Below are 15,610 nucleotides of genomic sequence, written 5' to 3'. Positions count from 1 at the left end.
AGAGAAAAACCACCTCAGCCAAACTAGTAATGATAGAACTTCATGCTCTTCGGTGTCACAGCAGCAGTTTCATAACATTAAAAGCATATTAACAAGCACCAAGAAAGAAGTTCCTTTATAATAGAACCCAGGAAAGAAGGTATTAACAAGTAAAAACCTTACAAAACTATCACGACTCAACAATATATCACCGAAATTACGAAAGACAAACATAATAATAGCTCCCCAATTTCTTCTCAAATCAGCAACCTAGATCCCATTAAGGGTGACAACAACTTTTCGGGGAGTCGGTGCATCACGATGCTCACATAGCCAAATCCCCTGTAGCAAATGTTCGAACAGATAACAAAATCAAGGAAATAGCAAATTAAGAAAACAGTATACATTATCCTTGGTCAACCATGCTCACAGTACTGCTCTATTGTTACCAAACGCATTACCTGGCCCTCTAGCTATGTTCTACTTTTAGATGGAAAAGATATTTGGAGTATCCTCGCACGTTATCTAGAGCCCAATAGTTTATATTGTTGACTGTCTATAATTTCAATTTTGCTCGCACATAACAAGCATGTCTGAGGTATTTACTTTACAAAAAAAAAAAAAGTAATGCATTTATGAAGCTCTTGTCCAAATGACTTGGCTATTTATCTTGCATATCTGATGGATTTACAGTCTCTAATCACTTCCCTGAACTTCATGGATTACATGGTTCTTTTCCTTTTTAATCGGGTTCATAAATGTGAAAACTTCCAAAATCATTCTTCGAGAAAATTTGGTAGTTCTATATTCTTCAGGAACTTTTGTTCACAAGAATTATCTGGCACCAAAAAAAAGTATTTTTGAAAGGAAAAAACATGTACCTGCCAAGTTCCCATATTAAGTTGTCCGTTTGTTATTGGAATCCTGCACAAGAATGAAGTTAGATAAATCGCAGAAGGATGATAAAACTTTTTGGTAAATCAACCAGTTTCAACCATGCAGGATATACTCACGTCAATGAACAGCCAAACATTGATGATTTAATATGGGCTGGCATGTCATCAGGACCTGAAGAGAAAGAAAAGTCACCACGGAAGCAACAGCAAATTTACAAAAGGAAAAAAAGAGAATGGAAAATACTTTGTCGAAACTATAATCAAATTACTTTAATGATAAAAAAAGGAGGAAAATAAATTTTGATAAGAACAAAAAAATGGTTGCCAGATCATCTCCCATGAATACAGCAACCCAATTATGATACAAAAAAGTTGCTCAATTTGTGGTTCCAACTTATTTCGTCTTGTTCAACTCTTTATGGAATTGAAAAGTTCTTCAAAACATTCGTCTGCTGGGATTGACCACATGCCGCTTTATGATTTGTGTTCAAATGATTATTAACAGAATAAAAGTAAAGAGAATTGAGTTAATTTATTTATCAAAGGACAACAAAAACAAAGAATGTTCATAGTTTGAAACCAGTTAATTATATACACAATAAGGATCATATCTTACGCAACTTTTGAGAAATCAAATTGTATTAAACGATTAGATTCTCAAACGTCCTGGAAATAAAAAGGCCTAATAAGAGGCTCTGAAATGGTTGGAAGCAGTTGAGCAGAAGCATTGCCACAATTATACCCCTTCGCAAATTTGCCAAGCATGAAAATGATTGATCTGATACTAATGATGTCTGGTTATGGTGGGACTGCTGGAGAAAGAGCACCTACGACGCTTCTCAACTTTAGTTCTAGTTTGCAGATAATCTGCATGTCCGACTTATTTCATCTCATTGAACTCCTCATAATAAAAAACTAAGAAACAAATCACACAAAGGGCCTCAAGTTTTAGTTCCAATTGCAGATAAATATTAATTTTAAAAAATGTGTTTTTCCCTCCCACTGTATACCTCACACACTGGCCTAGTCGACTAACTACAGGTTAGTTCAACTAACAGAAAATAAAGGTGATCATGAAAATGCTTAATTGGTCAAGTTTTATGATCAAATTCAACCTGACTGAAGTTTCTTCATTTTCTTCAACTTTTTTCTCAAACCAAAACCAATGAAATCCAAATGCAAGCTTCCTAAGAGACTATGGAAGAATGTCGTATCAAAACAATACCATTCAAAGGGGAAGAAAATTGTTCGTGCAATTGGGTCAATATAACCTGTTTTTGACCTTTCCCTCTATCCTTTTATTCCTACACCAAATCTAACAAACCTATAGTTTTGAACCTCTTCTCTTCAATCACATACATGGTTCTAAATTTCGCATCTCCTGGATTCACATTGAAAAATCCTGGCCGAAAAAGAAAATGGTCTGGCTATCCCATAATCTATTCATTCTGCAATTTACTAAAAAAAAAAAAGCTTATGCCATAAAGTTTTAATCCCAATAATTTGATTTAATAACTATTGCATAAAGTTAGAGTTTTAACCACAACTTATTCTTCAGTTAGGATGCAATTTCATCCTTGCATCTAGTTTATCTGGACCAATTCAAAGTAATTTGGCAAAACAATTTATGATATATCTAAAAGAATAAGGAAATATTCAGTCTAATTGAAAATACAGAAAAATCCATACTAACCTTCAAGTGTATGCTTCCAGGGTGCAGATCTTCCCTGAAAAGGATTAAATATCCAAGCACCCATTACATCCATCACTAAAAGACAGCTGTTGATGAATCAAAACTATTAGATTATATAGGTAATAACTGCGTATTCACCTCGGGAACTATCTTGTTGAGGAATGTCTCAGTGTCATCCCGGACATCGGAATCATAATTCTCATTGATGGTAAGAGAAGCACTTGTATGATGCACTGGAACATTAATTTATGTTTCAACATTTATTCCAGAAATCCAAGGGTGAAATCAGAAGGAAGAGAATAATATGGCTTTAAATTTAACTTACAGAACAGATGGGCCAGACCACACTTGAATTCGGATAAATCTTGTCCAATTTCTTTCATTATCTGATTGAAAACGAAACAAAATAAACAAAAATAAAGCCATTTTGAGATACAAAAAAAAAGAAAAATCCTTTTAACGCATCTGCCATAGTTTATAGGTTGGTAAGATGTTATTCAATAAGGGTGCTATGAGATGATGTTAATGGAGAATTTTACATAAACAATCCAGCTGGTTGCATAGTTTACAGTTACTATGGTGAGCAATGAGAACTTAGCAGTCCCTCTTCATAAACCTTATCATAAATAACGAAATACTAACATAGAAAATGATTTACGAAACAATTCCAAATCAACTCAAAATCTAACATGTCCATGAGAAGTTCGCATACTTAAAGGAGACAGAACGATCATTAACTCTACTGCTGCTAAATTTATAGTAATCTCCAGATGAAAAATAAAATAACATAGGAGATAATGAAAATGAGGGTTATGAAACCTTTGGAGTAATAAGATGACAGCCTCGGCGATGAGGAGGCAAGGTTATGGTCTTCTGAGCCCACTTGGGGCCGGTTGCAGCCATGGAACCGGAGGAATGATCAGTGGTGGTGCTGCCGGGAGTTGCGCGACTGAAGAGAGACTTGACGCGAGCAGGAGCCAACACAGGCCTTGCAGCAGGTGAGAATATCGCGGAGCTTTGCATGTGTTCAGTGTTCGTCCGAGTTCGAGCCCACACGTCGATCCCTCGAAGCCCAAGGATTATGTAGGAGACAAATGAAAGAGGAATTATTGCTAGGGTTAGGAGAAGAAACGCAGTTGTCAATGGGCTTTTTGCAGCGTGAATCATGACATCGTCTGGTTCTTGCTCACTGGGCCTTTCATTTCAATGGCTGTAGGCTGTGTGGTTGAAGATTATCCTTCTTCCCCCTATTGTCGCCATGAGTTCTAAAATCCACGCACGCATTTTATATAATTCACTTGAGAAAAACAATTTATTTATTTTTAGTAATTTACAAATTTGTAATTTATTGTTTTTTAATGTGTGACTTTTTATTTATATACGTACTTTATATATGTAAATTATAAAATTCTAATATATTCAATGTAGTAGAGTTAAATTCTTAAGTACAAAAATATACTCTCTACTATTTAAAATTGAAATAATGATAAATATTATTTCCTACATTAAGTGAATAAATTATTTTTCTAGAAATTTAGTTAAAGATTATTTTAACTTATTTTTCATCTGTTATTGATTTGGAAACTATATTTACCTACTTTAGAAAAACATAGATAAAAAATATAAAATAATTTATAAAATAATATCTTTTATATTTAAATTCTGCATAATTGAGATAAATAAAATTCTGTCAAATCGGTTTTCTCGTTTTCTATGGCCCTAAAATCTACTCTGGGCCTGGATATTTCTTTTCATCCACTTAAGTTAAAATGTTGAATGCTTAATTCGTTTTCCAAACAATTGAATTCGGGATATATATATAGGCACACATGCGCGCAACTGAGTTCGGGACGTCATTTGCCAATGAGCAACTGAGTTCAGCTTGAATTCGCCAGGTATTCTTTGTCCTCTTTTGACCTTTCTGATTTTTTTAATAAAATATTTTCTGAGAAGAAGATATCTTCTTTCTACGAATGAGGATATGACCTACTAAGCTTCAGGTTTTGATTTGGGATTTTAGAGGGAAGGACTTGATTTCGCGTTAATTAAATAGTAAGAACAACGTGGTTCCTTCCTTTGATTTTGACGTGTGGATTGTTATGCAAGAGCCTCTGTTAAAATAGAGATTTAAATCATGAAGGCTTCACTACGAAATTTGAATTGAGGAACTTCTGTTTCCAAGTTGTACAGTCCAGTACTTGGATGGCTTGATTTTGCTTCTGAAATCGTGCCTGTCTTGCATCTCTTAAAAATTACAATCGTTGTCAATCATATCTGCGTTATAACTCGTGAGCATTAACCATTATTTATGATTGACATCTCACTAATATGTTTTAATCCCACCATAACCATATATGCCTATTGATTATGGCCAAGGATAGCTTATCCTCTTATTTACAATCATTGTGATTTGTGATTACCATATTATCGCTGTAAATTGCCATAATCAATATTTTTTGTATATATTTCCATACTCACCGATTGTCGCTTCACATCAATTTATCTGATGAGGTCATTATTGGGGTTATTGCTTTTTCTCCCAACTTGAAAGTTTTTCTTTTTGTTTGACCGAGTTTAGGGTATGAAAGAAATATGGATCGGCTCAATGGATCTGCTCGCCTCATGATAGTTTCAGATCTTGATTGCACCATGGTACAATTTTGTTAGTAGCCTAGTGAATTTAATGTATCTTTCAGGCTTCTAATTGGAAAGCAATTATATGGATGTAGGTAGATCATGATGATCCAGGGAACCTCTCTCTTCTTAGGTTTAATGCACTATGGGAAGCATATTACCGTCATGATTCTCTATTGGTGTTCTCCACTGGAAGATCACTTACAAGCTACAAAAGATTAAGGCGAAGGAAGCCACTATTAACTCCAGATATAGTCATAACTTCTGTGGGCACTGAGATTGCTTATGGTGAATCAATGGTGACAGATAATTTCTGGAAAGAATGTTTGGAACATAAGTGGGACAGGGACATGGTTACAGAGGAAACAGCCAAGTTTCCAGAACTTATTCCACAGGTATGCTAGGTAGGCTAGTTTAACTTTGGGCTGCTGTAATTGATAATCACGTCTATTAAAGAATTGTGATTTGTCTATATATCTTAAATGTGTTTGGGTATCTTTTATATAAACATTACAGTCTATCGAAAGGCACAGTTTCTGTTGGTTCTTAGTAGTAACAGATTTAGTTTATATACTTATTTCAAGTTTATTGCAGTCTGAAACAGCACAACGGCCACGCAAAGTCAGTTTCTTTGTGGAGCCAGATAAGGCTGTTGCTGTGATGGAGGTTCTCTCTGAACGTCTAGAGAAACGCGGAGTAAGATTTTATTTGTTGATCTGAAAATAATTACTCTGATTTGGTCAATTGAAAGTCTTAGTTGTATGCTATGGCATACATAAGATATGCCTTATGTTTTTGTTACTTGTATTTCCAAAAATTTTCTCATTGTTTTCATCACTGTCTTTTAAATATGAGTTGCTCTTGGCCAGTTAAATGTGAAATTGATTTATAGCAGTGGGACAGCTTTGGATGTGTTACCAGAAGGTGCCGGCAAAGGACAGGCTCTGGCATATTTGCTTGAAAAGTTCAAAGCTGATGGAAAGATTCCTATTAATGTTCTTGTTTGTGGTGACTCTGGAAATGATGCAGATCTATTCACCATTCCTGAAGCATATGGTGTGATGGTTAGAGTTCCATTATTCATATAATTTTTACCACCAAGTTATTTACTGTCATTTTCATGCTTACAGATTAGACATTTATGGTGTTTAATGTTCCTTGAACTTTAAAATTTTAGGTCAGCAATGCAAAGGAAGAATTATTGCAGTGGCATGAAGAGAATTTAAAAGATAATCCCAACATAATTCATGCAACTGAGAGATGTGGAGCTGGGATAATAGAAGCCATTGGTAAATTTAGTCTGGGTCCAAGTTTATCTCCAAGGGATATTACTGACATTTGGAAATCTGAAAGAGAAAATCTAAATCCTGGTCACGAAGTGGTGAACTTTTATTTGTTTTATGAGAGATGGCGCCGTGCAGAAGTTGAGAAGTCTGAGCAGTATATACAAAACTTAAAATCAGTCTGTGTGAGTGGCACTTTTGCTTTCTTCTCCATGAACTATATTTTCTCCTTTTGGAAATAATATCTTGTCTGCCTTAACCTGCTACTAGGGTTTCCTTCAGATGTAGAATGAGTTTCCAGTGAATGGACATATTATGTGGAATACCTTTGCTTTTTCGTCCCTCACTATAAAGAAAAACGTGGGAATAATTGTCAAATTTCTGTCTGTTACTTTTTTTTGATTTATAAATATTTACCATATCAATTTGTAAATATATTGGTTCCTTGGATCTACTCTATCTAGTTAGTGGTGAAGGGTCCTTATACCTCTACTCTCTATGCTTTATATCCTTTTTTTTCTTCCCCAATTTTAGGGGAAGTACCGAAGTTTAACATCTTATTTCTTTGTTCTCTTTTCTCCCCAGCATCCATCAGCTGCTTTTGTTCATCCTTCTGGCATTGAGCGACATATGCACCAGTGTATAGATATCATGTCAACATTTCATGGGGACAAGCAGGGAAAACAATACTATATTTGGGTGGATAGAATCTCCAGTGCACCAATTGGTTCAGACACATGGCTTTTGAAGTTTGACAAGTGGGAGATATGTGGTGAGGTTATTCAGTCCACCAGTATTTCTTTTCTCCATATGATAAATTATTTAGACCATAATCTATTCTGTTGTTCTCTACTCTATTTCCTTATTAATGGATTTGACTTTTATGCTTTCTCTTTACATGTCAAGCCTGGTCTTCTTTAAACATTGACTTAACCAGAAGTTATAGGACCTTCTATCTGTGAAGTGACCCTTGTTTGACTTTTATCTTCACATGGTTGCACTGACTAGAAGCTAATAAAAATGCCATCATCTTTCTTGTACATTGACTAATTTTTGAAAATTCTAACTTAACAAACTTTCCAACTTAATTATCTATGGACTTTGACATGTTCCCTCAAGTACAAGCCTATTTAGCTTCAAGCATGAATTGAGCATGTTCACAACATCTTATTTTGAGTTTTAATTTCAATATAAAAAGGGAGCAGTTGGAACTCAAAAGGTCTGAGCTTGATATCACGGGAAATAAGTAATGTAGGTCCGTTTGAGGGTGATATCATATGATTCAATCTCAAAGAACTTTGAATTTTCCCTATTTGTATTGTCTCTCAGTTTTTGTGAAGCTGTAGGAAACGTGGTTGAAATTGTATAGAACTTGATATATTATGGAGAAATGACGGATGGAAGGATTGTAATATCTGCAAATCACTATTTGCCTGAAACCACGGAGACCACTCTGTAGGAAAGAAATAACCCATTTAGATGACCAGTAGCAGCCAATTTTCTCAACGACCATTCCAGAGTTGCTTAACTTTCAAATTTCAACGGAAACCACTTGCAATAGATTTTGGTTTTTTGGAGTATATAAGTTGAGTGATTGCTAAAATCTATGCAAATCATCAAATCAGACAGACAAACAACAGGTCAGTATTGAAAAAGGAAAAGGATATAGGAGAACAGGCTTCACTATTTACCATAAATTGGTTAGCTGGTGCTTGGAAAAAAGCCTCATGATAGATCAGATGGCTTGATTAATGAAAAAGCTGCTTGCCTGAAGCTTTGTCATGTAGAATGTCTATGGTTCACGAAGCTGTATTTAGGATGTAAAATTTGCACATAAGATGTTTGAAGTACAAACTTCACTTATTTTAAAATTTTCTTTTCTTTTTACAAAAAAATATCTGCATCATAGTTTCTTTGTCCCTTTTCCTACTCAAACAAGCATATATTGTCTATTTGTCACCTTACCTGCACCGTAATAAAATATGTGTGAATTTCTGCTTTTCATTCAGTTACTGAACTCGCGTGAATCTGTACCTATATCGTAATCAATTGTTAAATGCTGTTTGTATGAATTGTTAAATATTTTGTCAGGTGAAGAGCGCCGATGCTGCCTGGCTACGCTGCTTGTCAGTTCAATGGTGAGTTTGGACCTTTGGTGCTCTTTATGCATTTAGATGAATTCCTCTCAATAGTTTACCGCTTGAATGGAGGAGAAATATGTGAATATGGTAAACTATTTTATAATATATATTCTTCTGTCATGTGTTTAAGCAGGGGAATTCACCTGGCAGGTTCACATGGTTACACATGCAGCAGACATGGCTGGATTGCTCCATAGCAGAAGACCAAACAACAGGGATTTTTTAGTTTTCTCACCATGACACGGTGTAATTATCTATGGCCTGGCATCACCAGCGCAACAAATTCTCCCTGATTCTATGTTACATTTTCAGAAAATTCATTCTCTGATTTGTATCTTTGTTGGATTGAGTAATATTGAATTCTCAAATTTATTAATTAATTTCTGAACAAATTGGAAGATTTTTTTTTTAATTTTTTTAAAAATTCATATTTAAAATTTTAAAAAGTTAATTTTCAAAGGAAATAATAATTTTCATTGATTTCACTCAACAAAAATATGAATCCAATTCATTTCCAGACAGAGACAGGAATGTCGGAATTGGTACCAAGTGGCAACAATAAAAGAGTCCAGGGTACGATGAGGCACTGGGTCCGGTTAACTTGCTAACCGACGGCTGATCTTATAATAACCCGAAACCAGAAGCCGACGCCAAAACAATAATCTATTACAGAACTTTGTTTATGTTTCGTTTTTGTTTCTTTCGTCTACTGCAACCACCCAAACTTGTCTTGACTGGGTTCTTTTTCTCTGATTCTGTCTCACTCCGTGGCTGCTTTCTTGTCGCTAATTTCAAGGTTTAAAACACTCGCTAAATATGCCTCCTCTATCTATCTGTCTACAATTATGTTCTTCGTAACTCCTCACCAATTGCTAATACCACGCCTTTTCTTTCTCTATCGAATTGGCAGATAGGATAATATATATAGCGTTCTTTGTGGATCTGGATTCCAATATCAAATAATCAAACACTTGTCGAGCGTCATGGAAGGAAATTGGTGGGATTGGTGGTTCGTGGTGATGTTGGGGGCTATGGCGGTGGGAGACGCTGGCTCCAGTTCCACTTCCAAAACATGGGGAGACGACAATGGTCTGATCACCCGTATTGCATTTGGATCTTGTGCTAACCAAAACTATCCCCAGGTTTCCATTCTTTTCTCCTCTTCTTGTTGTGCAATCCTAATTTACGACTGAAAAAGGGTTAAGTCAAGCTTGTTTGTAAACAGCCTATCTGGAAAGCCATAATCAAGTTTGAGCCCCAAGTGTTCATTTGGTTGGGTGACAACATCTATGGAGATATTAGGCGACCCTTTAAGTTTTTTGGGAAGGAGAGGACCATCGGGCCTTGGAAGAATGCTCATAGGTTCATCCCTTCTTCTGAGGAAGAAATGGAGTCTAAATACAAAAGGGCTAAGACTAGTCCTGGATATTCTCGTCTTCGAGAGAATGCCAAGGTACGTCACTCTCTGGGTCTGTCTCCTTTTAGTGGTTCAGCTCCTGAATCTGTGATGTATTCCATTGTTCAAAATTGAGGTGATTGGTACGTGGGATGATCATGATTATGGATTGAATGATGCGGGCAAAGAATTTGCCGCCAAAATCACTAACCAGAGGCTTCTGCTTGATTTCTTAGATGAACCTCAACATAGTCCACGGTGAGCAAAGCAGCAATTTTCTTGTATTGATTTCTTGATGTTTGCAGTGTATTCAATCTAATGTAACGTTCTATAAAAATCCCTCTGCTTGCATTCTTGATCATGTCTTCTCGATTTTGCAGGAGAAAGCAGGCTGGAGTTTATGCCTCCTATACTTTTGGTCCTGTGGGCAGGCAAGTTAAGGTATTTTCGTTTTAACCTCACTTTCTTCTTCAGTCCAGCTGGTTAAAAACTGTTGCTATGAGTACAATAACTTCTCTGTCTATCTTCTATATAATTGTTAGCAATTTATGTTTCCAGATTATACTTTTAGATACAAGATACCATAGAGATCCTTTGGGCAGCGATGGGAGTATCTTGGGGAGTTCGCAGTGGACATGGTTAGAAAAAGAGTTGAGGGGTCCACCCTCGGCCATTACTATAATTGGATCCTCAGTTCAGGTATATCAGAATCGTCTATCTTGCTTTTCTGTCCTTCGATTGATTGTCACGCTTTTGGCTTTTGTGTTTTACTTACCTTTTTTATGCAGCCCTGTCCAAACCTCTACCTCGGTGGAAAATGTTATTGCAAATTTTCCAAAATTACCTTCTGTACTTTTAAAACTCTGGCTGATGTTACTTTGCCTAGCCGTATAATTGATGAACATGATATTGTCAATGGCTAGGAGAAATCTTATGATCCTAAATTGTGTTGGGCAAGCCTGGTGATGACAATTTCAACAATGAATGTTTTATATTGTATCCGTCTTTTTTAAATTCCTCGGGCTTCAGGAAATTTTTATTTGTTTTTGCTGGTTCTATTAAGTTTTTGGCATTTTTATGCTTGGCATAATTAACTTAAACAATTATCTTTCATAATCATCTAGGTAATATCAAATCTTTCAGCTTGTACTGGTCCACTGTTCTATATGGAGTCTTGGGGACGTTTTCCCAAGGAGAGGGATCGACTTTTCAAATTGATAGCAGACATTAAGGTGATTATCATTGATGAATGTCCATGTGCTTCTAGTAAAATTAAATTACTCCATTCTTGATGATATTGCTTTTCCTGTTTCCTTTTGGTTCTGAATTGGAGTATTGATTTGTCATGTAGCGTTAATATTTATATTTTCAGAGAGATGGAGTTTTTTTTGTCAGCGGAGATGTTCATTTCGGAGAAATTACAAGATATGATTGTGGTGCTAGATACCCATTGTATGACATTACCTCAAGTGGTCTTACACAAGCCATTGAGAAGATAGTACCGTCATCTATACATTTCATTGTTAGATTTTTGGCTTGGTTGACGCCCAATACAATGAGAGTTACGAACAAAAATTGCAGATACAGATCATGCACATATGGTATTTCTATATCTCTTCCATTTGTGAAATTTCTCACCAGAAGATTTCACGAGATCTTCGTAAGATGATCTTCCAAGTGGCAATTTTCTGCAGGCCAACCAAATTTTGGATCAATAGAGATAGATTGGAATGCAACTCCAGTTACTCTCAAAATTGAAGTGAGGGATTCGAATGGATTACCAGCAGTAGGTGTAAACATTTCATTAACAGAACTCATGCAAGTGCGGAATGCAACTTCACCAACTACAGTTGGCATTGGCAAATATCAGAGACACTGCTCTCTTGAAGTTACTCTTCCTCCTATCGTCAGATATCGCCTGACCATTTTATTTTACTTTGTTGTGACCGGTATGTTATTTCTCATACTTGCAGCCTCTTTATTAGTTGTATATCTTATGTTATATGAATCTCAAAAGACTGCAAGATGGTAAGTTCTGACTGAACTTATTTTTCTCTGTCCTTGATAATGAAACTCTAGATAGATATAGATGTCATACTTTTGCCCAGGAAGATAATTTGTTATTTGCAGGATTGATACATATCTAGCATTTGATCATTTGATTATATGTTCATGCTATATTATCTTCTGATGAACTCAACTACAGGATTACTATTCTTTATATCACGTTTTTATATTTTTTTTTTACGGTTTACTTTCCTAATCTTTTTATTTGTATTTTTGCAGTGTTGGTTCTAGCTTTCATAGGACTCCTTTACGTGGGTATAACAGTGGTTGGAGTATGCCTCCATAAATGCAAGCTTGACTAATTGATGGTGAAATTACATGGGAAATTATGATTATCCTTGACTAGTGACTGGGAGGGATTGGTTTTGACAGGCACTTTGTTTGGAGAGAGAGTCCAAGGTTCTAGAGGAAATAGACGCAGTTTCCACAATTGGGAGGAACTTTTTTTTATTTTTGCAATAAATTCATAAATCTTTAGTTCTATTAATAGTTTTAAGGTGTATATTAATATAACTAAAAGTTATAAACTGCAATTTGATATAATATAAAAATGTGATATGGTATAATTTTTCAGTTCTAATTGGTTTAATTTTACAATTTGTTTATTAACGTGAATTAAATTAATTAAATCATGTCACCATAAAAAAAAATTTAAACGATCGGATTTAACTTAATCTCATTATGTTTCCCAGCAGAAAGCCCCAAGGACACGGAAATTCAGGTCAGGTCCAACCTAGAAGCCAAGTAACAGGACCAGGTAAAGCCTAAGAAGTCAATCAAAGCCGCGTGGAATTTTTATCAAGTGTGGAAATAAATACATCATCAATGGCGACGCCAGAAAATGCCTGTTGAGCCCACTCGCGTAATCCTTTCTCTTTCAACAGTCAACTCTGTTTCTTATATCTACTTTTCTGGAACCTCATCCCCATCAACAAAACTAAGAACCCACTCGTCCATGGCGATAGCTGGATTTTCAGAGCTGTATATTTTCCTCTTACTTGCAGCGACGCTGCAATCTGTCCTTGAACCAGTCCAAGCCCAACAGGAGTACGTGGCGAACCACCAGCTAGACTGTCAAAACAAAAACTTCAACTCCACAACCAAAGGCTACTTGAAAAATGGCCCACAGTCTTCATGTCAATCTTACATCACCTTCCGCTCCGGCCAACCCTACACCACGCCCATCTCCATAGGCTTCCTGCTCAACGCTGTGCCCGACCAAATCGCCTCCATCAACAACATCTCCCTCCTCACGGCTATTATTCCCGCCGATGACCAACTGGTTGTTCCCGTCAATTGCTCCGCCGCCGGTCCTTATTACCAGCACAACGCCACCTACACGCGTCAAACAGATGCAGAGACTTATTTCTCCATTGCCAACGACACATACCAGGGGCTCTCCACCTGCCAGGCCCTTATGGATCAAAACCCTGTTAATTTCCTAGATCTCGAAGTTGGTATGTTGATTAAGGTACCACTCAGGTGTGCTTGCCCCACTTCCAACCAGACTGCCGACGGTGTCAAGTACCTGCTCACCTACATGGTCACTATCGGTGATACTATTTCCGCCATTGCTGATACCTTTCGCGTCAATGAAACGAGCTTGTTGGATGCCAACAAACTCACCTCCGAAGGTTTGATTTTCCCCTTCACACCTCTCCTGGTTCCCCTAACCACAGAGCCAACCAAGATTCAAACAGAGGTGCCCGCTCCGCCTCCCGCCGAGCCTCCACAATCACCAGCCGGCCCAATTTCAGACTCCACCTCTTCTAACAAATGGGTTTTCGTGGGCGTCGGCCTTGGAGTTGGTAGCTTTCTCCTTCTTTCCCTTTGTGGGCTAGTTTTCTGTTTGTACAGACGCCGGTTCAAGCCACCTCCACCAACAAAGAAGAAGCCATCTGAGTCTTCCGAGTATTCGGCTCTTCCCGAACAGAACAAATCCTGGTCTGTTTCTCTGTCTTCTCACGGGGTTCGATATGCTATTGAATCCTTGACCCTCTACAAATTCGAGGACTTGCGGAGTGCCACCGGAAATTTTAGTGAATCCAACAGAGTCAAAGGCTCCGTTTACCGGGGATCGTTTATGGGAGATTATGCAGCCGTGAAGGTGGTGAAAGGTGATGTCTCTGGTGAAATTAATCTACTGAAAAAGATAAATCACTCGAACATTGTCCGACTTTCGGGGCTCTGCGTCCATGATGGAAATACCTACCTCGTTTACGAGTATGCAGAAAATGGCTCTCTCTCCGATTGGCTTCATTCCCAAAAGCATGAGACCTCCTTTACTCTGTCATGGAAGCTGAGAGTTCAGATTGCCCGTGATATAGCTGATGCCCTCAATTACGTACAGAACTACATCAACCCATCTCACATTCATAAAAACTTGAAGTCCAGCAACATCCTTTTGGATTCAAACTTGAGAGCCAAGATATCCAACTTCGGCTTAGCCAGAAGTTTAGAAACGAATGGAGAAGGAAATCTTCAGCTGACAAGACATGTAGTTGGAACTCAAGGTTACATGGCGCCTGAGTACATCGAGAATGGAGTGATTACCCCTAAACTCGACGTGTTTGCTTTTGGGGTTATCATGTTGGAGCTTTTATCAGGGAAAGAAGCTGCGACGAAGAAAAAGGAAGAAGGAGAAGAGTTGTTATATACATCCATAACCAGGGTTTTCCAAGGAGACAATGTGAGAGAGAAACTAAAAGGGTTTATTGATCCTTGTTTGGGATCTGAATACCCTTTGGACTTGGCTTTCTCCATGGCTCATCTGGCTAAAAGATGTGTTTCTCAAGATCTTAATCTTCGGCCTTCAATGGCCGAAATTCTCATGACTCTGTCCAAGATTCTGTCGTCGTCACTGGACTGGGATCCATCTGACGAGTTCAACCGTTCTACCTCTCAATCCAGTGGCAGGTAGAGCGATACTCCCACTCATCGCCAATTACACTCTCCATCGCATACCAAAGCTTTTTGAAAGAAAAGATGGAAATTTTGTTAATAGAGAAATATTTAATCCTCACTCTCCATCGTGTTATCAACAGTTAATAATCCCAGAACATGCAATAAATTCAGAAACTTTTCTGCTACTACTATAATCTCATACATATATATATATATGACAGGCAATATATCTTCTTGCTTGATTAGAAAACTTTTGAGGGGAAGAACGATTAGAAAATATTTTAGTTCAAATTTATTGAATTTATCAATGAATTACACTAGCAGATATGGTGCAGTGTATTTCATTTCACTAAGTTCAAATGTCTTGTTGCTATTGCAAGGATTTGGAAAAATTTTAATAAAAATTTATTTCAGTAAGCTAAATAATTAAGAGTAACAGGTCCGCTTTTATTTCAATTTGAATACCTTACTTCTGCAACATTTTCCATTGAAACAAAGCAAAATAATTGACAACTAGAAAATAGATTGATCCAAGAAAAATTGAACGGAACAAAATAATTTTTGAGAATCGTGACTTTTAATTTTTGACCAGCAATAGTAAATAAGTTAAATTTTAA

General features: G+C 36.9%; 4 protein-coding genes across 7 annotated transcripts; 3 read left to right on the top strand and 1 right to left on the bottom strand.

Annotated features, from left to right (window-relative positions):
* Positions 1-88: 88 nt before the first annotated feature.
* LOC110816725 (secondary thiamine-phosphate synthase enzyme) lies at positions 89-3,797 on the bottom strand. The gene is made up of 7 exons (XM_022045036.2): positions 3,388-3,797; positions 2,894-2,954; positions 2,707-2,801; positions 2,569-2,602; positions 993-1,047; positions 861-903; positions 89-321 (listed from the first exon to the last, which is right to left on the bottom strand). The coding sequence occupies exons 1-7, from the start codon at positions 3,733-3,735 to the stop codon at positions 250-252; spliced, it is 708 nt and encodes a 235-aa protein (XP_021900728.2). The 5' UTR covers positions 3,736-3,797; the 3' UTR covers positions 89-249.
* Positions 3,798-4,306: 509 nt separating this feature from the next.
* LOC110816808 (sucrose-phosphatase 2-like) lies at positions 4,307-9,018 on the top strand. 4 transcript variants are annotated; one of them, XM_022045137.2, is made up of 9 exons: positions 4,307-4,463; positions 5,147-5,220; positions 5,298-5,597; positions 5,797-5,898; positions 6,106-6,258; positions 6,380-6,670; positions 7,071-7,257; positions 8,577-8,623; positions 8,760-9,018. In XM_022045137.2, exons 2-9 carry the CDS (start codon positions 5,161-5,163, stop codon positions 8,850-8,852), a joined length of 1,233 nt encoding a protein of 410 aa, XP_021900829.1. In that variant the 5' UTR covers positions 4,307-4,463; positions 5,147-5,160; the 3' UTR covers positions 8,853-9,018. The 4 variants fall into 4 exon arrangements, with proteins under 4 accessions (XP_021900829.1, XP_021900828.1, XP_021900826.1 ...); XM_022045136.2 differs by having other exon boundaries at positions 4,308-4,463; positions 6,072-6,266; positions 8,777-9,018; XM_022045134.2 differs by having other exon boundaries at positions 4,308-4,463; positions 6,072-6,266.
* A 132-nt stretch (positions 9,019-9,150) lies between these two features.
* On the top strand, positions 9,151-12,669 carry LOC110816806 (Calcineurin-like metallo-phosphoesterase superfamily protein). The gene is made up of 10 exons (XM_022045133.2): positions 9,151-9,422; positions 9,537-9,768; positions 9,852-10,079; positions 10,159-10,280; positions 10,403-10,463; positions 10,581-10,721; positions 11,147-11,254; positions 11,395-11,623; positions 11,717-11,971; positions 12,309-12,669. Exons 2-10 carry the CDS (start codon positions 9,610-9,612, stop codon positions 12,389-12,391), a joined length of 1,386 nt encoding a protein of 461 aa, XP_021900825.1. The 5' UTR covers positions 9,151-9,422; positions 9,537-9,609; the 3' UTR covers positions 12,392-12,669.
* A 116-nt stretch (positions 12,670-12,785) lies between these two features.
* On the top strand, positions 12,786-15,178 carry LYK5 (Protein kinase superfamily protein). The gene has a single exon (XM_022045132.2). The coding sequence runs from the start codon at positions 12,931-12,933 to the stop codon at positions 15,007-15,009; it is 2,079 nt and encodes a 692-aa protein (XP_021900824.1). The 5' UTR covers positions 12,786-12,930; the 3' UTR covers positions 15,010-15,178.
* The last annotated feature ends 432 nt before the right edge of the window (positions 15,179-15,610 follow it).

Source organism: Carica papaya, chromosome 1, assembly GCF_054855325.1.
Source record: "Carica papaya isolate Zhongbai chromosome 1, ASM5485532v1, whole genome shotgun sequence".
In the NCBI taxonomy this organism is placed as follows: Eukaryota; Viridiplantae; Streptophyta; class Magnoliopsida; order Brassicales; family Caricaceae; genus Carica; species Carica papaya.
Note: the sequence above shows the minus strand (reverse complement) of the source record. Positions and strands in the feature narration are given on the sequence as shown.